Source organism: Lissotriton helveticus, chromosome 2_1 (assembly GCF_964261635.1).
Source record: "Lissotriton helveticus chromosome 2_1, aLisHel1.1, whole genome shotgun sequence".
NCBI lineage: Eukaryota > Metazoa > Chordata > Amphibia > Caudata > Salamandridae > Lissotriton > Lissotriton helveticus.
Window position 1 is genome coordinate 569,880,528 of NC_136059.1, and position 25,676 is coordinate 569,906,203.

Here is a 25,676-nt window from a genome sequence, read left to right on the forward strand (position 1 = left end):
TGGGAACAGGGCAGACCAAACTACCAAGCCAATTCTTCACCAGAAAGGAGACAAGCTACCGGGGACCGGTTTCTGGCATTTCAGCCTCGTCGGCCCGGCTTGCTTGAATCCTGATGGAGCAGTGAGCAAGGGACTCATGTCTGAGTATACCCTGCCACACCTATAGTGGCCAAAAACGATTCAGAAAAGGGGGTGGTGATGAACAGAGTGTCTGAATTAAGCAGACCACTCTTACCCAGTCCAAAGATCAGGGCTTGATCCATCACCGTTATTTATCTCACTGCCCCATCCCAGCTCAGAACCTGGCTATATGCAAATTAGTCTGTCCCTGGCCCAGTGCATCATGGGAACAGGGCAGACCAAACTACCAAGCCAATTCTTCACCAGAAAGGAGACAAGCTACCGGGGACCGGTTTCTGGCATTTCAGCCTCGTCGGCCCGGCTTGCTTGAATCCTGATGGAGCAGTGAGCAAAGGACTCATGTCTGAGTATACCCTGCCACACCTATAGTGGCCAAAAACGATTCAGAAAATACGCATCCAGTAATGGCAGTCTGTAAGCAGTCGTTCTGTATGTCTCCTTGGGTGACATAATGCATGCTGCAGCCCTAGGGACCCTCTTTAGTACCCATGCCCTGTGTATAAGGGGGTACCATTTACCAGGGACTGAAAGGACTGTTAGATCCTGGCCAATTGGGTTACAATTTAGCATTTAATTTTTAGGGGAACGCACACTGGCACTGGAGCCCGGTTGGCAGGCGTCAGTGCACTGTCAGAGGCGAAAACCAGCATCTCGTTCAAATGGGAGCAAAAAGTGGGAGGACATCTGCAAACAGAAGTCCAGCTTCCTAAAATAATGCATTCTTGAACGTCTGTAGAGAAGCCCACGTTGCTGCCTGGCAGATGTCCATGACCGGAACTCCGTGTGGTAACGCAGTGATCGCAGCCTTAGCTTTGGTGGAATGAGCACGCAAGACCTTGGCTAATGTGTACCAAATCTTAATGCAGAGCACAATTCATCAGGAGATGGTCAGTTTCCACATGGCCTTCCCTTTCTTCGCTCTCACATACCCCACAAAGACTTGGTCGTCCACATGAAACTCTTTTCTGCAGTCAAAGTAGGCCAAAAATGCTCTTTTTGGGTCCAATCGGTGTAGTCGCACCTCTTCCCTAGATGGATGCGGTGAAGCGTAAAAGGAAGGCAGGGTGATGGGCTGGCCTACATGAAAGGGAGTGACAACTTTGGCATGAGAGAAGCTCTAGTGCGAAGAACCAGCTTGTCTATGAAGATGTTGAGATAAGGAGACTTAGATGACACAGCCAGAAACTCACTGACCATCCAGGCAGATGTTATTGCCACGAGGAAAGCCGTTTTGATTGTAAAGAAACTGAGAGGACAGCTGTGTAGTGGCTCAAAAGGAGCACACATCAGACAAGTGAGCGCTAAATTATGGTCCCACTGAGGCATGATGAAGGGTGAAGGTAGAAACATGTTGCAGCACTTTCAAAAACCTATTTACAACAGGGGATTTGAACAGGGATGGCGGATCTGGCAATCACAGAAAGCTGAGATGGCAGAAAGATAGCTCTTTAAGGTGCCCAAAGGAGACCACTGCTGGGCATGAGAAGGACCTGAGAGAGTGGAGCAAAAAGAGGGTCAGCCTGTTTCTCTGCACACCATGCCACAAACTTGCCCCAATGGCAGGAGCATACGGTTTTGGTAGAGATGCCTGGCTGCCAAGATACCTTTGCAGACTTCGAGCAGAAGGTCAAAAGCTGTCAAATGTTGCCGCTCAGTATCCACACATGAAGGGGAAGCGTTGACAGGTTCAGGTGGGGAAGCCACCCCCGCTCCTATGACAGAAGATCCTCAAGAAGGGGCAGCCTTATCGGAGGACCGATGGCCAAGCTCAACAGTTTGGGATACCAAACTCTTTGATCCCAGTCCAGAGCCACAAGGATGACTTGGGCCTGGTTGTTCCTCATCTTCTTGAGAACTCTGGGACGAGTGGTATGTGCACAAAGGAGTACAGGAGGTCTGAGCTCCACTCTAGAGAAAAAGCATCTTTGAGTGAGAGCTGCATTAGTACTCCAAGCGTGCAGAACTGCTGACATTGCACGTTCTCTGCAGTGGCGGACAGATCTAACAAAAGCTCTCCCACACTGCTGAAAGAGACCTTGCACCACTTCCGGATGGAGGTACCATTTGTAATCTGCTAGGCATCGTCGTCTGACTTTGTCCGCCCTGGCATTCAGAAAGCCTGACAGGTCTTGAAACTCCAGCGATATGCCCTGACGATCCAGCCATGTTCAGAGATGCAGGGCCTCTTGACACAGGTTCCACCCCACACCAGGAAATCTTGGGACTCGACTGACCGTGAGGCCCACAAGTCTGCACTGCGGGAATATAAACGGAGAGTGGTGACAGAGAAGCAGGAGTACTTCTCCAACCTCACAAGCTCCCTCTCCTCTTCTAGGGAGCTCTTTAAAATCGCTGACACCTTATGCTCCCTGCAATTACCAGATCCCGTAGTCTGTTCGCAAGAACTCTGTAATAACAACTCCGACTTCTTTCACAATAAAATCCTTGATATACATACCTCTTTGGAAGCCCAGTACCAAGCGCTGGACCAAACTGTACCATCTGTCATTTCCAGCCTGGACTCCTTAGGCACAGATTCTTCCCGTTCCTTGGTAGAATTTCCTTCTCTATCCTTGGAGGGACTGAATCTGTTGCTGGATAAGATTAAATCTGCTTCCCCCCTGGATCCTCTACTTCTGAAAAAATTTAAAGAGTGTAGAAACTGCCTTCTACCCCCTATGCTTGAGATAATGAATAAGGCTATTATCCAGGGCTCTTTTCCACCGGTATGGAAGAAGGCTATTGTGAAGCCTCTCCTCAAGAAGCCGTCCCTCGATCCGGCCCTTTTGAAAAACTTTAGGCCGATCTCCCTGCTTCCTGCCCCTGCCAAGATGCTTGAGGCGCATCTTAATCTTCATCTGTCCTCTTTCCTTGAGTCATCTGGATACCTCGACAACACGCAACATGGTTTTAGAAAACACCATAGCACCGAGTCCGCCCTCACCTATGTCGTCGATAATATCCGACGCAAAGTGGACTCTGGTCTTACCACGGTCTTGGTTTTGTTGGACCTCACGGCCGCGTTTGACACCTTATCCCCGGCCATTCTTACATCTCGGCTTAGGGAAGCTGGTGTCGCGGGGTCGGCCTTGAGTCTCCTCAACTCCTTCCTGTTGGAAAGAGAGCAGAGAGTGATGCTTGGGAACCACCGCTCCCCTGCCAAGTCTTTGCAGTGTGGGGTGCCACAAGGGTCGGCTTTAAGTCCGACCCTGTTTAACATCTATGTGGCTCCCCTGGCAAGACTAGTAAGATCGCAGGGGATGGAGGTGGTGTCCTATGCAGACGACACCCAGATAATGGTGTCACTGGCTCACTCTTCCGTCAGGTCATCGGCTGCCAGTTTCAGGGTATGCATGCAGTACGTGGCAGACTGGATGACTATAAACTCCCTGAAACTGAACGGCGAAAAGACGGAGGTGCTGATTTTTGGGAAGGACCAAGATGTTTGGTCTGATGAGTGGTGGCCACCTTCTCTTGGCATCTGCCCCACCCCCTCCCAATCTGCCAGAAATCTGGGCGTAATATTCGATACCTCGCTCTCTATGACCCTTCAAGCCAACAGGACCGTGGCTACCTGCTGGGGTGTGATTAGGATACTCAATAAAATCCGTGGGTATCTTTCCCCCCTGGCTCGTGAACAGGTTGCAGTTGCCTTGGTAGGATCAAGATTAGATTATTGTAACTCTCTGTATATGGAAGCCAATAAAAGTCTTGTTCGCAGACTGCAGATAGTGCAGAATGCTGCAGCTAGGTTTGTCCTGGCCCTCCCTAAATCCTCCTCCGCTACCACAGCCAGGAAAGAACTTCATTGGCTCCCTGTCCACCAAAGAATTTCTTTCAAAATTCTGTGTTTGGTCTACAGAGCTCTGACAGAAGGCCCCTCGAGCGCCATTGGCTCCCTTCTTACGCGCTATGTCCCCACACGAGATCTTCGCTCTTCGGGACTTTGTCAACTGGTCGTTCCTCGTGTTAAAGTAGCTAGATGGGGAGCCAGAGCTTTCTCTGTGGTTGCCCCGAAGCTCTGGAATTCTATCCCTATCCTAATAAAAACCTCTCCCTCAATTGAGACATTTAAAAAGGCTCTTAAAACCTGCCTTTTCAAGAGAGCATATCAATGAAAGTAGGCTGTAGAATGGGGGATCTTGCTGCTATATTTGACATAGGCGCCTTGACGCCCATTGGGCTAAGTTTGCGCATGACAAGAATCGGTTCATTCATTCATTCATTCATTCATTCACCCTGTTTGTTGCAGTACCACAAGGAGGTGGTGGTGTCCGTTGTAGGAAACTGGAATTTTGTTGCAGTAGTCCCCCACTTTTTGCCAGGTATTTGATGCAACTGTGCTTAAAGTGCACTGGGTTACTGCTAACCAGGTCCCCAGTGCAAGACTTCTTGCCCCAAAACAAGACAACTGGTCACTTGATCCCTAAGTGATCTGGCCTTTAGCACCTCGGTAAGTCCATAGTAAGTGGTACCTCTGGCACCTAGGGCATAGGTAATAAAGGATAACCCTAAAAGCAGCAGCATTTCTTCTGCCACTCTAAGGTGTGAAAATCTGGAAGGCATCGTATTCAGAGAGCATTTTTGTGGGTTTTTTGTTTGCACTTTACCAACAGTTAAGGCATAGTAGCTATGGAGAAACAAATTATTGAGAGTGGGGAAATCCTCTTGAAAAGCGCAAGGCAAGAACTAAAGACTTCTAAGTAGTAAACTGAAGTGAAGACCTGTCAAATCATAAATAGGAAAATAATTTTAATAATAAAAGAGGCATAGTTCATTCTTTATGGGTACATTTTATCAGCTTCAGTGAAACAATGGGCACACAAAAACTACACCTGCACCTTCTAGTGCCAGGATACTTTCTGAGGTGACTGCAGCAGTCTACTCTACACTTTCTTTATTATTGTTAATATGGAAAGAAATTGATGTCCACTGTGAGAAGTTGGCCTGATATATAGTGCTCACTATTCTAGTGATCACTGTGTATCATACCAAACAACCCTTATTGATGATTGGTTGTAAGTCAACCTTTCAGACCAGCTATCCTAGTAGCATGGACACGAGCAGTCTTCAGGCTAAACTCTAGAGGGCGTGTTAAGCCAGCTGTTTTACCATCACATATACCCCTTGAACACCAAGTGAAAGGACACCACACAAGTTGTTATGAAAATAAAGGATATTTATTTATAACAAGACTACCCTGAACTCTTTATGAGTCAGGGAGCTAAGCACAATACAAAACTCTTACGAAAATACTTTAAGTTGCACAATTTACACAAATGCCCGAGGGGCACGAAAAACCATATACACAAAAAGTGGAATGCGAAATACTAGCAGGTAAGTAACAAGATCCAGAGGCTTCAGGATCGCTAGGACTACACTACTGAACCTTAAGATTACGAGCAGGAGGCCTAGGGAGATCGGGTGCAGAGTGTGCACTCTCACGCGGGATGTGGGAAGAAGTCTATGGATGCTAGCGTTTCTTAAGTTACAGTTTCCGGACGAATCCGACTAGGTAGACTGAAAACGACAAAGGATCTGGACACTTGGATAGTGAACCTGTGCTGGAGTACCGAAATACTCGAATTACCTAGCCCAGGGGCCGCGGCTGCATAGGGTTCAAAAGACGTCGGGAATCCTCGTTGAAGTCTATGGAGCCTGAAAGAAGAAGTTGCTGGCAGGCGACCAGTGAAGATGTTCGGTGTGATCCAAGGCTGGATCAGTGAAGGAGACGACCTGAAAGCAGAGGGGACTCAGTTCTTAATCACTAGCCAGTGATTATGTGGGCACCAGGAGGGCACCGGATGAAGTCACCTCGACCAGGTGAGTGGGCGACGCTGGACTCTGCAGTCACACGGGCTAGGAGGCGTTGTCGGCGTCCAGGCTGGAGGTGCGAGCTGTCCCACGAGGCTGTCGGCTGTCGGCGATGCTGGACTCAGGATTTGAGCAACAAACCTTGGCAAAGGCAAGCCCACGCGGTGGAGTCAAGATGACGTCTGGAGTGGACCAGGAGGGTCCAGGGCACTTCTTGTTGGACAAGAAGCAAGGGCCAGTCTAGGGGACCTAGACCAGCGGTGCAAACATCGTGGTACGTCGTCAAGAGGGTCACTAGCCAACGGGCAAGTGACCGGACAACGTGGCAAGCAGCAAAGAAGCAGAAGGGCCCCACGCAGATCTCGTGGATGCTGGGGGGCTGGACTTCGGTGCTGGAGCTGCTTAGGGTTAGGGCTTCTCAAACCCCAATGCACTTACTCGAGGGTCTCTCGGGAGTCGTGCTGGTGAAGCGTCGTGCAGGTCTTGAAGATGGCCGGTCCCACGGGTCTCGTCACACCCACGAATCTCAGCTGGGCTGGATGATGTAGGTAGAGGTCAGAGATGGCAGGGAATCCGGGTCTCGTCGAGCTGGGCAGTCTTGATCCGGAGGATGGACGTGCAGCAAACCGCAAGAGCTTCGATGGTGCCTGCTGGTGCAGGGTGGCTACTCCTCAGCCACAAGGGAGAGTCTTCAGAAAAGTCAAGAGTTCCTTTCGTGGAAAGTAGTTCAAGATTCCGAATGATCTAATTTGGGAAGGGGGCCTGCTCCGACCTTTATCCTAAGAAAAGGGGCTGGCACGCGACTAAGTCCTGCCCTATGGGTGGGACCAGGAGGGGGGTGGTTACACCCCTCTCCTTTGTCCGGTCTCTCCCCAGCTCAGGGGCTGGTGTGCCCCAGGAACTGGTTTGAGCCGGCATATGCACAGTGAGCACCGGGGTGCCACTTGCAGTCACCTTCCTTTCAGCCCTGCCTACCTGGGATACACAAAATCCTGTCTGGGATGGTGCTAGCACTGCCCCCGACAGGAAACCCTTTGTCCATGCCTCCGTTGCTGGCAGGACTCCCAGCAGCAGGAGGGCAGACTTGTGTCTCGGTGGCAGCATCCATTTTGTGGAGCTGAGGCTGTGTCTGACTTTAACCTGGGTTCACAGTTACATACATGTCGTGTCCCTCTAGAAGGGTGGAATGCTAACCCCGTCGCCAGAATTGGCGAGGGGTTAGTATTCCAATTCGTATGACACCTTACTCGACATGTTTTGATAATGCTATACCAAAGTTAGCATTTAACCGCGAGGATTATAATGCACTTAAGAGTATATGGTATAGCGTTATCATGTAACAGCTATTTGGACTTGGTTCCGCAAGCTGCAAACGGGCTCAGCTCATGCCAGAGCACCATCTCACATAATTCCAAGCACTCTGCCTTCAGGATTGATAAGGCCTGCCATAGGAGTGACTGATAGGAATATATGTGTCCATTTTACGGTTAGATATAGGAATACTATATCTAAAGCAAAGGGTGTTTACACCACCTTGCCCCAGCTGTCGTGCAGCCAGTTGTGTCTGTTTGGGTGGCCAGCCAGGGGTGGCATAATACATGCTTCAGCCCCTGGTAGGCCCTGGGTACACCTATGCCCTGGATACCTAAGGTATGCTGTACAGGGACTGACAAGGTGGCCCAGTACCAATTGGTAAAATGCACCTAAGGTACATGGTTGTAATTTAGAGAGAGAACAGCTAGGCTGTGGGTCTGATTAGCAGGCCCACGACCAGGGAAAGTCGTAAATCAGTGAAGCAAAAAGCAAAAATCTGGGGTGGCCATGGGATTGCAGACCCCACTCTCCTACATAACCCCCCCCCCCCCCAAACTTAGGGACATTAAACTAACCTTGACCAGGTGAGTCTTCTTGCTCTAAGTGGAAGTACCTGGAGAGACCATCTGCATTACCATGGTCAGTTCCTGGGCGGTGCTCCACTGTAAAGTCCATCCCCTGTAGGGAAATGGACCACCTAAGAAGTTTGGGGTTTTCACCCTTCATTTGATTTAGCCATAAGAGGGGCTTATGGTCGGTCTGAACTTTGAAGTGGGTACCAAACAAGTATGGCCTCAACTTCTTCAGGGCCCAAACCACAGCAAAGGCCTCCCTCTCAATAGCTGACCAACGTTTCTCTCTAGGGGTCAGCCTTCTACTTATAAAAGCAATGGGCTGGTCATGACCATCAATATTCAGCTGAGATAGAACATCTCCCACACCCAACTCAGAAGCATCTGTTTGGACAATGAAAGGTTTGGAGTAGTCTGGACTCTTGAGAATAGGTGCAGTGCACATGGCCTGCTTTAGGTCATCGAATGCCTTCTGACAGCTAACTGTCCACTGAACTTTCTTTGGCATTTTCTTACTTGTCAGGTCATTAAGTGGAGTCACAATGGTTCCATAATTTCTGACAAATTTCCTGTAATAACCAGACAGGCCCAAGAAAGCTCTGACCTGTGTCTGGGTGGTTGGAGGAGCCCAGTCCTTTATGGCCTGTATCTTGCTCTCCAGAGGTTGAACTTGGCCTCCACCTACAAGGTGGCCCAAGTATACAACTTGACTCTGCCCTATCTGGCACTTAGTAGCCTTGATAGTGAGGCCTGCCTTTTGCAGGGCCTCCAAAACTTTCCTCAGGTGGATCAGGTGATCCTCCCAGGTGGAGCTAAAGACAGCAATATCATCTAGATATGCTGCACAAAAGTCATCCAACCCAGTGAGAACTTGGTTCACCAACCTTTGAAAAGTGGCAGGGGCAATTTTCAAACCAAAGGGCATCACCACAAATTGGTAATGACCTCCTGGGGTAGAAAATGCTGTCTTGGCTTTGGCATCCTCAGCTAACCTGATTTGCCAATAACCAGCTGTCAGGTCAAATGTACTCAAGAACTTGGCAGAAGCCAATCTGTCAATGAGTTCATCTGCTCTTGGTATTGGATGGGCATCTGTCTTAGTGACAGCATTGAGACCCCTGTAGTCTGCGCAAAACCTCATCTCTCTCTTACCATCCTGGGTGTGAGGTTTAGGCACTAGAACTACAGGACTAGCCCAAGGGCTCTCTGAGGGTTCAATGACTCCCAATTCCAACATCTTTTGTACTTCAGTTTTTATGCAGTCCCTGACGTGATCAGGTTGCCTGTAGATTTTACTCTTTATAGGCAGACTGTCTCCAGTGTCCACCTCATGTGTGCACCAGTTTGTCTGACTGGGGGTCAGAGAAAACATTTGTCTGAAGGATTGAAGGACTTGCCTACAATCCTGTTGTTGATGCTCAGAGAGGCTGTCAGAAAAGACTACACCATCCACTGACCCATCATCAGGGTTCTGAGTGAGCAGGTCTGGGAGAGGGTCACTCTCTTCCTCCTGGCCCTCATCTGTGGCCATGAGCAAGCCCATGTCCTCCCTGTCAACAAATGCTTTGAGCCTATTCACGTGAAGTACTCTGTGAGGGCTCCTGGGAGTTCCCATGTCCACCAAATAGGTGACTTCTCCCTTTTGTTCAATGATGATGTGGGGTCCAGACCATTTGTCTTGGAGACCTGCTGGGGCCACTGGCTCCAACACCCACACCTTCTGTCCTGCATGGTAAACAGTTAGGACAGCCTTTTGGTCATGCCAAGCTTTTTGAAGTTCTTGGCTGGCCTCTAGGTTTTTAGATGCCTTCTCCATGTACTCTGCCATCCTGGAGCGGAGACCAAGTACATAGTCCACTATGTCAAGTTTAGGTTTTTTGAGAGGTAACTCCCATCCTTCCTTCACAAGACATAGGGGTCCTCTTACAGGATGTCCAAACAAAAGCTCAAAAGGGCTGTAACCAACCCCCTTCTGTGGGACCTCTCTGTAAGCAAACAGAAGGCAGGGTAAAAGGATGTCCCATCTTCGCCTAAGCTTTTCTGGTAACCCTTTTATCATCCCTTTGAGGGTCTTGTTGAATCTTTCAACAAGCCCATTGCATTGTGGGTGATAGGGTGTGGTGAATTTGTAATTGACACCACATTCCTTCCACATAGCAGTCAAATAACCTGACATGAAGTTTGCACCTCTGTCAGAGATCACCTCCTTAGGGAACCCCACTCTGGAGAAAACTCCAACCAGGGCCCTTGCCACAACAGGAGCTGTAGTGGTTCTAAGGGGAATAGCTTCTGGATACCTGGTGGCATGATCCACTACCACCAGTATAAATCTGTGCCCAGATGCTGTTGGGGGTCCATTGGTCCAACAATGTCAATCCCCACTCTTTCAAAGGGAACCCCCACCACAGGTAGTGGTATAAGGGGGGCCTTTGTTGTGCCACCTGATTTGCCACTGGCTTGGCAGGTGACACATGAACGACAAAAGGTCTTAGGGTCCTCAGACATATGGGGCCAGTGAAAGTGTGGGGAAAGCCTGTCCCAAATCTTATTCTGGCCTAAGTGACCTGCAAGGGGAATTTCATGGGCCAAGGTGAGAAGGAAACCTCTCAGAGACAAGGGGATGACCAGCCTCCTGGTAGCACCAGGCTTAGGGTCTCTTGCCTCAGAGTAAAGGAGTCCATCGTCCCAGTACACTTTATGGGCACCTGTGGCATTCCCTGCAGCCTCAGCAGCAGCCTGCTGTCTGAGGGGTTCAAGAGAGGAACAGTCTAACTGTGCCTGCCTCAAGTCTGCCCTGGAAGGGCCCCCTGTCCCAAGAAACTCAACCTGTTCAGGCTCAAGCTCTTCTAGGACAGTTCCTTCTGGGGACTTGGGGTCAGTCTCCTGAGAGAGCTGATCCATCACCTGAGGCAGGGGGAAGAGTCAATCTTACCCCTACTGCTCTTTCTCTTGGATAGTGTCTGGTCCATTGTTCCAGGATCCAGCACTAGTTCAGCTGGGCATTTCTTGGCCTGTGACCTAGTCACAGCAAGGACATGTGCTGACAAACCTAACATTTCCACATGAGTCCTATACTCCACATCTGACCATAAGGAGGATTCCAAATCATTGCCCAAAAGACAGTCCACAAGGAGGTCTGAACTAACAACAACCCTTTTGAGGCCATTTACCCCTCCCCAGGAGAAGATAACAAGTGCCATACTATGGGAGGTAGTGGCATTGCTAGCATTGGTCACCAGGTAGTCTGCTCCCAGTATTACCTGGTCAGGGTCCACAAAGTTAGGTGTCACCATGGTGACACTGGCACAAGTGTCCCTGTAGGCCTGAGCCATTTTTCCATTAATCAAAGGCGTCTGCCTGTACTTGCCCAGAGTACTGGGACTTATTGTAGGGGTCATATCCATGTCGCCAGTACAAACAAGAACAGCCTGAGTAGGTGTTCTGACTAAGTCAGAGCCCGCCTCAGTTCCCAGGGTTAACCCCACTATAGCCTTAGGAGGATTACTACCACTACTAACTGTACTAGGGGGTGCAGATGCCTTTGGGGCAGTGGTGGTAGGAGTTGGGCCTTTCTTGGTGCACTCACTAAACCAGTGAGTATTACTTTTGCAGTATTGGCACCATGGTTTCTTCTGACCATTCTTCTTCTTTTGGGAATTCTGGGACCCACCCTCTTTAGGTTGTTGGGGCCCTGTTGAAGACTTCTGGTCATTTTGCTTATTCTCATTACCCTTGGGATCTGCTTTCTTCTGGCCACCACCCTGGTTCTGGTTCTGCTGCTTGACCCTTGTCCTAACCCATCTGTCTGCCTTCTTTCCCAATTCTTGGGGAGAGGTCAGATCTGAGTCAATAAGGTGCTGATGCAACAACTGATTTTGACAATTACTTAAGATTTGTTCTCTCATAATCAGATTATACAATCCTGTGTAATCAGTAACTTTACTTCCCAGTAACCAGCCTTCAAAAGCCTTAGTGGCACAATCTCCAAAGTCAGCCCAATCTTGAGACTGAATTTTCTGGGTGTCTCTGAACAGCAACCTGTACTGTTCAGTGGTTAAGCCAAACCCATCAATCAGTGTATTTTTCAAGACTTGGTAATTGTTAGCATCCTCAGCTCTAGTAGTGAGGAGCTTATCTCTACCTTTACCTTCAAAGGAGAGCCACAAAATAGCTGCCCACTGACTCTGGGGGATGCACTGGACAGTGCAGGCCCTCTCCAAAGCAGTCATCCATTTGTGGATGTCATCCCCTTGTTTAAAGGGGGGCACTATTTTACTCAGGTGTCTAGTATCAAAACTCCTGTCTTTATCCCTAGGGATATTGCTGCCACCAGTGGGGACTACCCCACTTAACTGTTGCTCTCTAGCAAAGGCAAGCTTCTCCTTGGCAAGGGCAAGTTCTTCCCTCTGAATCCTCAGATTAGCCTGTTTCATCCTTGCTTCGTGTTCTCTTCTCTGAGGGGAAGTCAGTCTCCTCTGGGGAGAGATCATTCTCCTCTGAGCAGAGGCATGAGAGTGCACAGATCTATTGGAGTCCCTAGAATGAGATCTATCTCTTCTAACTCCAAAGTTAGGCCTGCTTAGGGTCAGTACTGGGGGTCCCCCAGATCCTTCCCTATGTAGGTCTAAGTTGGCCCTAGTAAGTCTGACTAGCTCAGGACCATTGTCTGCCTCATCCCCAGAGACTTCCTCTTCCTCCTCTTCCTCCTCCTCCTCTTCTACATCTTCTGTTTCAGGGAGGTTGGAGTCTGGGTCACCACGAGTTCCTTCTAAGGGGGGCATGCTCCCATCTGTCTGAGAAGCTTTTCTAGCATCATATGTCTCTAAGAGACCTAACAGAAAAGGAGTGGTAGGGTTAGAACCCTGTTTTAGTTTCCTGGAGGTACACAATTGTCTCATCTCCTGGAAGCTAAGGGCTGCATATCTGGAAGTGACCTGTGGAGGGTCAACAGCCACAAGGGGAGTCTCTGAAGACTCTCCATGGGTAGACATGCTTCTAGTGTGGTGTAAGTGATGCACCTACCTACACTATGGGTTTACCTACTGATCCCTTGCTAAGAGTTGTAGACAGGATGTGCTAAGCCCTGTTACACTACAACAGCTGGTTCAGTAGAACTCAGAGTATTCTAAGTTAAGTTATATGTACCTGGGTACTTATGTGATCTTTCAATTGATATTCTTAGGATACGTGCGAGGTAAAACAACAGCAAGCTCAAATCCCACCCGCTGCACACCAATGTGAGAAGTTGGCCTGATATATAGTGCTCACTATTCTAGTGATCACTGTGTATCATACCAAACAACCCTTATTGATGATTGGTTGTAAGTCAACCTTTCAGACCAGCTATCCTAGTAGCATGGACACGAGCAGTCTTCAGGCTAAACTCTAGAGGGCGTGTTAAGCCAGCTGTTTTACCATCACATATACCCCTTGAACACCAAGTGAAAGGACACCACACAAGTTGTTATGAAAATAAAGGATATTTATTTATAACAAGACTACCCTGAACTCTTTATGAGTCAGGGAGCTAAGCACAATACAAAACTCTTACGAAAATACTTTAAGTTGCACAATTTACACAAATGCCCGAGGGGCACGAAAAACCATATACACAAAAAGTGGAATGCGAAATACTAGCAGGTAAGTAACAAGATCCAGAGGCTTCAGGATCGCTAGGACTACACTACTGAACCTTAAGATTACGAGCAGGAGGCCTAGGGAGATCGGGTGCAGAGTGTGCACTCTCACGCGGGATGCGGGAAGAAGTCTATGGATGCTAGCGTTTCTTAAGTTACAGTTTCCGGACGAATCCGACTAGGTAGACTGAAAACGACAAAGGATCTGGACACTTGGATAGTGAACCTGTGCTGGAGTACCGAAATACTCGAATTACCTAGCCCAGGGGCCGCGGCTGCATAGGGTTCAAAAGACGTCGGGAATCCTCGTTGAAGTCTATGGAGCCTGAAAGAAGAAGTTGCTGGCAGGCGACCAGTGAAGATGTTCGGTGTGATCCAAGGCTGGATCAGTGAAGGAGACGACCTGAAAGCAGAGGGGACTCAGTTCTTAATCACTAGCCAGTGATTATGTGGGCACCAGGAGGGCACCGGATGAAGTCACCTCGACCAGGTGAGTGGGCGACGCTGGACTCTGCAGTCACACGGGCTAGGAGGCGTTGTCGGCGTCCAGGCTGGAGGTGCGAGCTGTCCCACGAGGCTGTCGGCTGTCGGCGATGCTGGACTCAGGATTTGAGCAACAAACCTTGGCAAAGGCAAGCCCACGCGGTGGAGTCAAGATGACGTCTGGAGTGGACCAGGAGGGTCCAGGGCACTTCTTGTTGGACAAGAAGCAAGGGCCAGTCTAGGGGACCTAGACCAGCGGTGCAAACGTCGTGGTACGTCGTCAAGAGGGTCACTAGCCAACGGGCAAGTGACCGGACAACGTGGCAAGCAGCAAAGAAGCAGAAGGGCCCCACGCAGATCTCGTGGATGCTGGGGGGCTGGACTTCGGTGCTGGAGCTGCTTAGGGTTAGGGCTTCTCAAACCCCAATGCACTTACTCGAGGGTCTCTCGGGAGTCGTGCTGGTGAAGCGTCGTGCAGGTCTTGAAGATGGCTGGTCCCACGGGTCTCGTCACACCCACGAATCTCAGCTGGGCTGGATGATGTAGGTAGGTAGAGGTCAGAGATGGCAGGGAATCCGGGTCTCGTCGAGCTGGGCAGTCTTGATCCGGAGGATGGACGTGCAGCAAACCGCAAGAGCTTCGATGGTGCCTGCTGGTGCAGGGTGGCTACTCCTTAGCCACAAGGGAGAGTCTTCAGAAAAGTCAAGAGTTCCTTTCGTGGAAAGTAGTTCAAAATTCCGAATGATCTAATTTGGGAAGGGGGCCTGCTCCTACCTTTAACCTAAGAAAAGGGGCTGGCACGCGACTAAGTCCTGCCCTATGGGTGGGACCAGGAGGGGGGTGGTTACACCCCTCTCCTTTGTCCGGTCTCTCCCCAGCTCAGGGGCTGGTGTGCCCCAGGAACTGGTTTGAGCCGGCATATGCACAGTGAGCACCGGGGTGCCACTTGCAGTCACCTTCCTTTCAGCCCTGCCTACCTGGGATACACAAAATCCTGTCTGGGATGGTGCTAGCACCACCCCTGACAGGAAACCCTTTGTCCATGCCTCCGTTGCTGGAAGGACTCCCAGCAGCAGGAGGGCAGACTTGTGTCTCGGTGGCAGCATCCATTTTGTGGAGCTGAGGCTGTGTCTGACTTTAACCGGGGTTCACCTTTACATACATGTCGTGTCCCTCTAGAAGGGTGGAATGCTAACCCCGTCGCCAGAATTGGCGAGGGGTTAGTATTCCAATTCGTATGACACCTTACTCGAAATGTTTTGATAATGCTATACCAAAGTTAGCATTTAACCGCGAGGATTATAATGCACTTAAGAGTATATGGTATAGCGTTATCATGGAACAGCTATTTGGACTTGGTTCCGCAAGCTGCAAACGGGCTCAGCTCATGCCAGAGCACCATCTCACATAATTCCAAGCACTCTGCCTTCAGGATTGATAAGGCCTGCCATAGGAGTGACTGATAGGAATATATGTGTCCATTTTAGGGTTAGATATAGGAATACTATATCTAAAGCAAAGGGTGTTTACACCACCTTGCCCCAGCTGTCGTGCAGCCAGTTGTGTCTGTTTGGGTGGGTGGCCAGCCAGGGGTGGCATAATACATGCTTCAGCCCCTGGTAGGCCCTGGGTACACCTATGCCCTGGATACCTAAGGTATGCTGTACAGGGACTGACAAGGTGGCCCAGTACCAATTGGTAAAATGCACCTAAGGTACATGGTTGTAATTTAGAGAGAGAGCAGCTAGGCTGTGGGTCTGATTAGCAGGCCCACAGCCAGGGAAAGTCGTAAATCAGTGAAGCAAAAAGCAAAAATGTGGGGTGGCCATGGGATTGCAGACCCCACTCTCCTACATCCACTATGTCATTCCCCTCCAAAATAGCCACAAGGCATACCAGTTTATTAGGAGAACCAAGCCAAAAGGCAAGGAAAGCAGGCCCAAATGTGCTGAAAGGAAGCAGGATGTGGTCCGAGGGAGAGAGGGTGCCTGGGAAGGGGGATCCCCAAAGTCCACTTCAGCTCCAGATGAAGGTGGGATGCCGGATGTGCTCCCCTTCATATAAAGCATAGCGAACTAGGCTTCTGCCGTCCTCTCGAACGGTGTCGACGAGACGCAGGTAAGTGCTCTCTTGACATCGAACGGCGATGAGACACCGACGACGGAGGATGTCTCTCACTCGACGCGGAATGTCTTCTAGACAGCGGCAGAGATGGATTCAGTCTCGACGTCGATGGTCTTCGAGACGACGGCGGAGGTGTTTGTCTCGCCCTCGACGCCGAACGTATCGACGGAGACTTCAACCTCGACGTCGATCGTCGCCCAGTTGACGACGGCGGAGGTGTCCTCGTTCTCGAGGTCGATCGCTGGTGGACTTGCGATGACAGAAGAGAACCTGCCCTCGACGTCGAACGCTTTATTGGCGTCGACGGATGGCCTTGGTACCTTGACGCCGAATGTCGTCGAGATGACGACGGCGAAGGGTCTATACTCCTCGACGCCAATTGTCGCCGGGTTGACAACGGCGGAGGGTCTCTGCTCCTCGACGCCGATCGTCGCCGGGTTGACGACGGCGGAGGGTCTCTGCTCCTCGATGCCAATCGTCGGCGACGGCGGAGAAGTCCTGTCTCTCGACGCCGATCGTCGCCGGGTTGACGACGGCGGAGGAGTCTCGTCTCTCGCCGCCGATCGCCGCCGGGTTGACAACGGTGGAGGATGAATCTTCGACGTCGACGACATACCTTTTCTCAACGGCGAGCCCGCTGTCGAGGGCCTCTTCTTCGATAAATGACCCATTTGAAGATCTTTTTTCAGCGCCGAGCCCGACGCTGAAGCTGAAGGACGCGAGGACTTACTTCTAGAAGATGTTCTAGCCCTCTTGGAGCCCTTCTTGACTGGTGATCTTCCTCTTGACAGTCCATAAATACGAATTCGCTCTCTGTCTTTCAAAGTTCTGCTGGTCAGAAGCTGACAGTGAGAGCAGGCCTTTGGGTCATGGTCTTCAGGGAGACAAAGGATACAGACCTCATGAGAGTCTGTTTTGGCCTTCTTATGACCACAAGAAGGACAAGAGTCAAAAAGAGAAGGCATTTTAAGGTGTTAAAAATGCCCTAATCTGTCAAAAAAAGACAGTCTCTTACTTCTACAGCTGTAAAACGTCGAAGTAAAGAGAAAAAGTTGTTAAAAGTGAAAAGATTTTTCTGAAGAAATCAGAAAAGAGAGGAGCTGTGTTGCCAGGATCCTTCCAGAAGGAGCCGGAAAGAACAACTGACCTAACTTTATTTGTATATATATATGGTTATATATATGTGGGGCACATATAATATAGTGTTTCCGGGGTCCCGCGCATGGGCGGGAATATTCTAATGCTTATGACTTTGATGAGGATCCCCTGGAAGAGAATGTGCCTTTATTAACGAATTCGCCCGTTGTGAACTCCTCATCAACCACACTCGCAAATGCGTAGTCAGGCAAACACTGAGACCTAGCCCTGATGTTATTGAATGGTCCCAGGTGAGGTGGCCTGTAGCCGGCAGGCAAACGCAAGGACAGGAAACCTTAGATCAATCCCACAGATAGATAGGCGCAGTGATACAATGGTCAAGGGATATTGGCCCCAATAACGCACACAGGGCCGGAGCGGGTACGGGTGCTCCTAAAACACCATAAAGTCAGTTCCACATGAGTTAGGTATATATAGCCAATCAGAACACAGCACATGCAGTGATCACACACTACCTATGCCAGAAATCTGGACACATTACCCACTGGCCACACTGTATTCCTGCAAGGTCGAGGCCCACCTGTATTATCGACAAGATAAATGACTCCAAAGGCAGTCACATACATTCTTCACCATGCAACGATCGCCTGAAACATTTATTGCCTATATTGAACTGTATATTAGAAAGCAACAGATCAATTGTAAATTGAGACTGTCCTCGGACCCTGGGCCTGTAACTGTTCTCCCGGCCGCTAGGTTTTGCCAAACGCCTCTTTGGAGGTGGAGTAGTGTGGCTCACTGGTTAGAGGCGGCAGGCCTGAGAGCAGAAGTCGGCCTGGGACCAGGGTTCAATTCCCGACGCGGCAGGGTCGTGGACCTTGGTCAGCAGACTCGATAATTCTCGCTTCGGTGCTTACTCTAATCAGGGGTTCCACTCGGCAACTCTGGGCATTAGCTTGCCTAATCTCCACAACGGCCCCACCAATTCCGGGGATGCCTGGCTCCACCTTGGGGACTCCCAGCAAGGGACCATCCCACAGGGAAAGCCAGGACGGGTTCCCCAGAGTTATACAGTGCCGGGACGCCCCGTTGCTGGGGCAGCTGTGCGCTTTACAAGTATACTACATTTACATTTACATTTGTCTCTTTGTTTTTCAAGGTATTTCATGTTCAAGCAGCATTATCATCGAAATTATTTTCTGGGGTGCCTTAAATGCACGGTCCCATTTTTTCTATGTATAGAGAGTAAAGATCAGCGGTCTATTCAGTTTTTAGTTTTGGTTTTTGAAAAAATGAAGCAGCCACAACTGCCTTTAATATTCCATTTATGTAATTTTTTGTTAAATGCGGTTACTTCTTTGATAAAAATAGGTCAAATACGATATGGTTTTAGACAGGCATGTAAATATAGGCAGAAAAATAAATTAAGACAATGTCACCTTTCTAGTAAGTGTTCTGGGATCCTTTTCATGGGCAAAGACATTCAGTGTTCATGAATATTATTAAAATCGAATGATGGTAGTATTGTTTTCTTTCCTTGGTATTGGTCCACTTTAGTCAAAATGTTTCGTTAACAAGTAAAACTCTATAAGCTTTAACCAAGCATGGTCTGATGATACCCAACAAATACTATTTCGAGTGGAGGATATTTATGATTAAGAAGGTTACAGTTCATACCCGGAAATGCAAAAGATAGAACTGAGGAAAATATGCAGGTGGGCATCAGAGGTAGAAGCCTGTTGGAAGGATAAGTATAAGGAGTACAGACTCCAAACAATTTTGGTTGACAACTTTAAGGCAATTTGCAGTGCTACTATTAGCTGGCATGATACTAACACACGGGTAATAGGAGATTGCTGGAGTTTGAGCAATGAACATTTTCAAGTCCTTTGGCAAGAAAAAACATTTAAATGTGGGTCTCTAACAAAGAATAGTATTAAACTTCACAGACGCTGACATGAAATCTGTTCCACAACTGGACTAGCAGATATCATAGTGGGAATGTTTAATTCTATCAGCATTACACCAATGTTAAATTCTAACTTACCAGCATGATCCTGATCATTAACATTAGCACCAGCCATGATCAGCGCATGTACTAGAGATAGATTGTCTTTCATAACAGCTTTGTGCAATTTTGTTTCACCCAACATATTTTTCTTGTTGATTGTGGAAGCCTTCAAGCAATGGACATTGGGTTCTGCATTTACAGAGGTCCAGTTACAACCTGTGTTCAAAAGAAACATATTAGATTAAAACAGTTCACTAGTTGGTACTTCCATTAAAACATCTGCAAAGTAATTTTGCACCACACAAAACCATTTTGCTCACATTCTTACTATTTTGGACAACGATTAAATCTGCACCAGACGACCTATTTATAAATGCGACCAGGTATTTTGCACAAGAATTTAGGTGTTATTGTCGGTGCTTAATTTGTGCTGGTGTGTGTCGATGCTTGGTACTGGCACTTATTTCTAAACATTGGCAATTATTTGTGGCAGTCCACTACATGGTGGCAGGGTCTATATTTTAACTGAGCTCATCAACAAATACCAATATACTTTCAAACAATAATAAAGCAGAGGGAGGGGAGTTATCTCTATTACTTTGAGTGACTTGAAAATACCTTAGGCCCTAGTACTTATACTTTTTACAAATCAAGCACTGGAATTCAGGAATGAACTTTACTTACTGTACCCCATATATTTAAGAAAATGTATCCATCTGCGCAAATAAAAAGATGTAAAAAGGTTTGTATATTTTCCTAAGGAGGCAATGTGGATATTTTGTGTGAAATCTGTAAACAGGTTAACCTGAAAAGATTGCTAGTAAGATTTACATGCAGCTCTACCAAGATTTACTTTGGCCCTGGTGGACACACCTGCATCAAACTTGACAAACGCTTACCTTAGTCAGCTAACGTCCAGCATGTGAATTATTGTGCAGTTCCATGCAGGGAAAAAAGTTAAGGCGGTGGGTGGGTCCAGAGAGATTTGGTTTTGTGTAAATCTGTTCAGTAGTTTTTGGGAACAAACCCCACTGAGGGGTGGCATTAAAAGGATTAACACTTTTATATACAATTTATGTTTCAGCATGCAGATGGTCTGTGGGCAGGCTGATGGCCATTCATTAGGTTACAATTTTAAAAAAAAGTCTTCCCATTGAGCGTTTAGGGTCCGTGTACCAAAAGTAGAGGTAGAGGACCTAAAGGCAGGGAACATTTTCTCCTGTGGCTGTCATTGTAGGACACTGACTATAATCCCCACATCCCAAAAAAGGCTAAAGTGGGGTAACCCTACAAACTCCACCCCCAAAACGATTAAATAAAAACATTGCCAATATGCAGTAGTTTGTGGACTTGATACTCTCAAAATGGCACCAAAAAGTCCAAGGCCTTCACATCCTGATCGCTGACTATAGGCAGCAATTTAAGTCTAATGATTCAATTATAGTCCGGTGTCTCATTCTAGAGGTTGTGGGCCACATATACCATTTTGCATGTGTCAAATCCATGGCCTTGAAAAATAGTCCATGGACAACAGACCACAAACAAAGAACACCATAACTTATGTCACCTGCCATGACCAAAAGACACTTTTACAAATGGCACAGAAAAAGCAAGAGAAAAACATGGCAGACAACCTGAATTATGTTGTTTGTTGTGCGCTGCTTCCCATAGCTGGCAAATGTACTTATGTTTTCAAAGCATCATTCATTCCATTGAACACACAGTGAAATTGAAATTATGGTTACAAAAAAAAAAGTCTCTGAAAATGGTAAGCTATGGTTAGCTTCACAAACCATTAATAACACCGATGGCATGCACTGCTAATGAGTACATATGACATCACTGATGATATATCAAACAACATCATCAATGATATCACTGATGATATCTGAACATACGTTCTTAAATCTGTGAAGAGAGATCACCTATAACATCACTAATGTCACCAATGTTATGGCCCTTCTAATACTATAAAACAGTTCAACAAGACATCAATATTTATATAATAATTTTTTGAAGGTATAACGTAAGAACTTTTATTCTCTTTACACAAATAAATGATGAAAGTATTTTGTTGGCATTCACACAATAAAGACTACAATGAAAGCATAACTTGGTTTGACGATCACCCAAGTCTGTAGATATCATGATTAGAAAATAACATTTGAGAAAAACTTGCACTGAAACTAAGGGCCTGATTCAACAAAGGAAAACGTAGACCAAAAGTCTTAGACCTGAAGTCCAAGCTTAGACCTAAAGTCTAATTTTACTAATAGTAAAGTTAGACTTTTGTTCTAAGTTTGGACCAAAAGTCTAACTGAGATCAAAAGTCTAACTTTAGTAGTAGTAAAGTTACTTTTGGTCTTAGACAGACTTCAGGTCTAAACTTAGACTTTTGGTCTAAGTTTACTTTTGTGATTCAGGCCCTAAGACTCCAAACACTAGGGCCCCCATTAGGATGGCAGGCGGACTTTGCCCGCCCGCCACCCTTACGGAAAATGGGACTGCTCGCCTTAAGGGCGGGGGTCCCGATGTCTGCATTAGGATGCGCCCGCCACAGTGGCAGGCGCATCCCCCATTTTTAACATTGTGGCGGGCGGTGCTCACTGCACCGCCCGCCACAATGTTAAAAATGAATGTGAGCATTTGCATAAACAAAGCGGCAGGCACTGCGCGGTGCCTGCCGCTTTGTTCATGCAAATGCTGGGGGGTACCACAGGTACCCCCCGTGTGCACCCTCCACCCCTCCTTCAATCTGGGGGCCCGCAGGGGGCCCCCAGAGTGAAGACCGCATGCCGAAAGGCATCCAATTTGGCCCATCATAATATGGCTGGCGGTGTCTATTAGACACCGCCACCATATTAATCCTTTTCCGCACCGGCCGGCTGGCGTTGTCTATTAGACACCGCCACCATATTAATCCTTTTCCGCCCCGGCCGCAAGGCGACCGCGACGGAAAAGCAGCGGATGGTCTTTCCGCCCGACGCGGTCCCCCCGCCATACTAATATGGCGGGGGGGATTTAGGAGTGGATGTCGGGCGGATTGCCCCCGCCAGGCCAGCGGTGGCTACCGCCAGCCTGGCGGGGGCAATCCGCCCGACATCCTAATGGCCCCTAGGTAGGCAGGCATAAGCTTAAGTCACAGTTATAACTCTATTCTCTCTAGGCTGCCGTCACGTCACATTTCCAATAGACACAAAACTGAATGTGTCTTTTACTTCTTATTGCCATGACATGCTGCCTGTAGCTAACCAGATGAAAAATCCAAGAACAGATTTATCTAACAACACCTTATATAAGCAGTTCTTAACCTTTGGACTTCTGCCGACCCTCACTCAATCACTACGGGAAGCCAGGAAGCCTCGACTAAATAATTTCTATGATCTGAACCTCAAAACAAATATGCATCCAACAAATATACAAATTATGAAATATGAGAATTCACAAACAAAAACATATGTTTACTTTTAATGGAAATGTTTTATTTCTAAACTCAAAGCGATACGCTAGATTCTAGCACATCATCGTGTTTTGCTTCAAATTCATGCTATCGTTTGGATAGCACATACCAGTGCTTCAATTTAGGCCACCAATCATTCATATTAGATTACACCTGCTGTATCTGCGCTGCTCAACGAATCAAGCCAAGAATACCAACTTAATTTTTAGCTATCTATTTCAAATTCCTTCACATTGGCAGAGCATTTTTAAATGTTCAATTGTTCTTATTTTACATGGATAGACCTCATTAATATGCTAATATTATTTAATTTTCTAAACAGCCCTAAGTAGGTATAGGCATGGGAAAGAGTCACAGCGAAAAGCAGCCTAACCTTGGATTTTACCGGGGGCCACGATTTGGAGGAAGCACTCGAGCCCTGCAGGAACTTTGCTTTTACTTCTCGCGTTTCCCGCTTTGCGGGAAACTCTCGTCGGTGGGGGCAACAGCGGCCGAGAGGGAGGCAGAACTTCAGAGCCCACAAGCCATCTGGGCTGGGAAACACCTCCCCACCACGCCCTCCACAGGTGTTTAAAGGCAGCAGCATTACCGCGTATCGCGGGAAAGAGTCACAGCAAAAAGCAGCCTAACCTTGGATTTTACCGGGGGCCACGATTTGGCGGAAGCACTCGAGCCCTGCAGGAACTTTGCTTTTGCTTTTACTTCTCGCGTTTCCCGCTTTGCGGGAAACGCTCGTCGGTGGGGGCAACAGCGGCCGAGAGGGAGGCAGAACTTCAGAGCCCACAAGCCATCTGGGCTGGGAGACACCTCCCCGCCACGCCCTCCACAGGTGTTTAAAGGCAGCAGCATTACCGTGTATCGCGGGAAAGAGTCACAGCAAAAAGCAGCCTAACCTTGGATTTTACCGGGGGCCACGATTTGGAGGAAGCACTTGAGCCCTGCAGGAACTTTGCTTTTACTTCTCGCATTTCCCGCTTTGCGGGAAACGCTCGTCGGTGGGGGCAACAGCGGCCGAGAGGGAGGCAGAACTTCAGAGCCCACAAGCCATCTGGGCTGGGAGACACCTCCCCGCCACGCCCTCCACAGGTGTTTAAAGGCAGCAGCATTACCGCGTATCGCGGGAAAGAGTCACAGCAAAAAGCAGCCTAACCTTGGATTTTACCGGGGGCCACGATTTGGAGGAAGCACTCGAGCCCTGCAGGAACTTTGCTTTTACTTCTCGCATTTCCCGCTTTGCGGGATACGCTCGTCGGTGGGGGCAACAGCGGCCGAGAGGGAGGCAGAACTTCAGAGCCCACAAGCCATCTGCGCTGGGAAACACCTCCCCACCACGCCCTCCACAGGTGTTTAAAGGCAGCAGCATTACCGCGTATCGCGGGAAAGAGTCACAGCTAAAAGCAGCCTAACCTTGGATTTTACCGGGGGCCACGATTTGGAGGAAGCACTCGAGCCCTGCAGGAACTTTGCTTTTACTTCTCGCGTTTCCCGCTTTGCGTGTTGTATGCCAAGCCAGCTGGATATTTGTTAAACTGTGGTACATACCTAGCAGTAGTTTATTTACTCAATATGGACACTTGGTTAAAAACTGGAAGGATAGCCCTGACAGGAGGGTCGGTGAGTGGGACACTCGACCACATAATTAACAGGGCTGCCTCCGTTCTAGAACGCAAGATCGCGTTTACTGAGTGGCGTTTATCTTCTGAACTGTTAAAGAAGCGTTCTGCATTGGGCCATATTCAGCTAGCAAGTTCTCCATCCAACCACGCCACTGGGTCAGATCGCATAAGTGATATTGGGATTCCCCTTCAGTTACGAGATCTGACAGAGCCACAAGCTCAATGCAAGGAAATGAACCATACAAACATCACCATAGGATCACAAACTGATACCTCTTTAGAAGAGCAATCATTGGTGACACCTAGTAAGAACTTTAAAAAAAACAAGCCCCCGGTGAAAATTACTGCCCCAGCTCCTCCAACCAAAAGGAAACGTGGCAGGAATAAGCAAATATATAAAAAGAGAAATGCTGGCCCTGCGATTTTTGATAGCTATATTTTGAGCAACAAACCAAATCCTTGTTATGATTTGTATGGTCGAATTTATTTAAACCATTTACTTTTTCATATAAATCTCATTAAGTTAAAGCATTGATTGCATGAGAAAAACACTACGTACATACAATTTATACAAAAACATTTGACAAAGAATTTTAACAAAAATACATAAATACATATGACAAAATGACATCCAATCATTTAGTGTACATAAATATACAAATACTGTCATACGAGAAGCATCAGTCGTTATGTAGTATTAAGCAATGAAGCTATTTGCAGTAAGGAAAAGAAAACAAAATGAATTGTAACAAATACAAATTTTCAATTGTCTGATAAATAAACTTGAATTCTTTCTGCTATTGCCAATTCCTTTCTGCTATTGCCGACGCGTTTCGAACTCGCTCTGGCATTTGGCAAGTTCTCATCAGGGCTTTCTCGTATTATTCTTCTGAAAATTATGTACAAAGAAAATGAGTGAGATTTTGCAATCCTCATTTTCGTCCCCTATATACATTGCCCCCTACCAAGACTTTCTAGAAAACGTGTACCTTTATTTTCAAGTTGGCAGCGGGTTTTCAATTTTCAAGAGATCTTATTCAATCAATGTAGATTCGGTTCTAGAAAATTACAACGAACCAAATTACAATATAGTAATGGTCAGGACAGCCTGCGCCTAGATGGCCAGAGGACAATCTTGGAAAATTACCTTCAAACCAGTAGTCTGCACTTCTGTTTGGTAAATATTTGAAACAGCCGTGCGTGGGACAAAAATCAGCTCCCACCCGCCAGCCGGCGGTGGACACGTCTTATTGCACCTACAAGGAGAGTTTAAAGTCACTCAACTATTCCAATCGGTTTTACAAACAGCGGTTAGAACGAGTAGAACGGGTAACAGAACCGGGTGCCTACCTTATTGTTGGCGCTTGGGCTGTTTAAATGCAGTTCCCCTGTTTTTCTAACTTCTAG

The 25,676-nt window shown here is 47.8% G+C and overlaps 1 protein-coding gene across 5 annotated transcripts in view; it reads right to left on the reverse strand.

The window, feature by feature from the left end:
* The window catches only part of ANKRD31 (ankyrin repeat domain 31), a 2,265,957-nt gene that overhangs the window by 1,623,316 nt on the left and 616,965 nt on the right, over window positions 1-25,676 (reverse strand). For all 5 annotated transcript variants that reach the window (XM_078675241.1, XM_078675243.1, XM_078675240.1 and 2 more), the window contains one exon: window positions 19,230-19,409. In XM_078675241.1, the coding sequence (XP_078531367.1) occupies window positions 19,230-19,409 (180 nt within the window). The remainder of the gene's footprint in view (window positions 1-19,229; window positions 19,410-25,676) is intronic.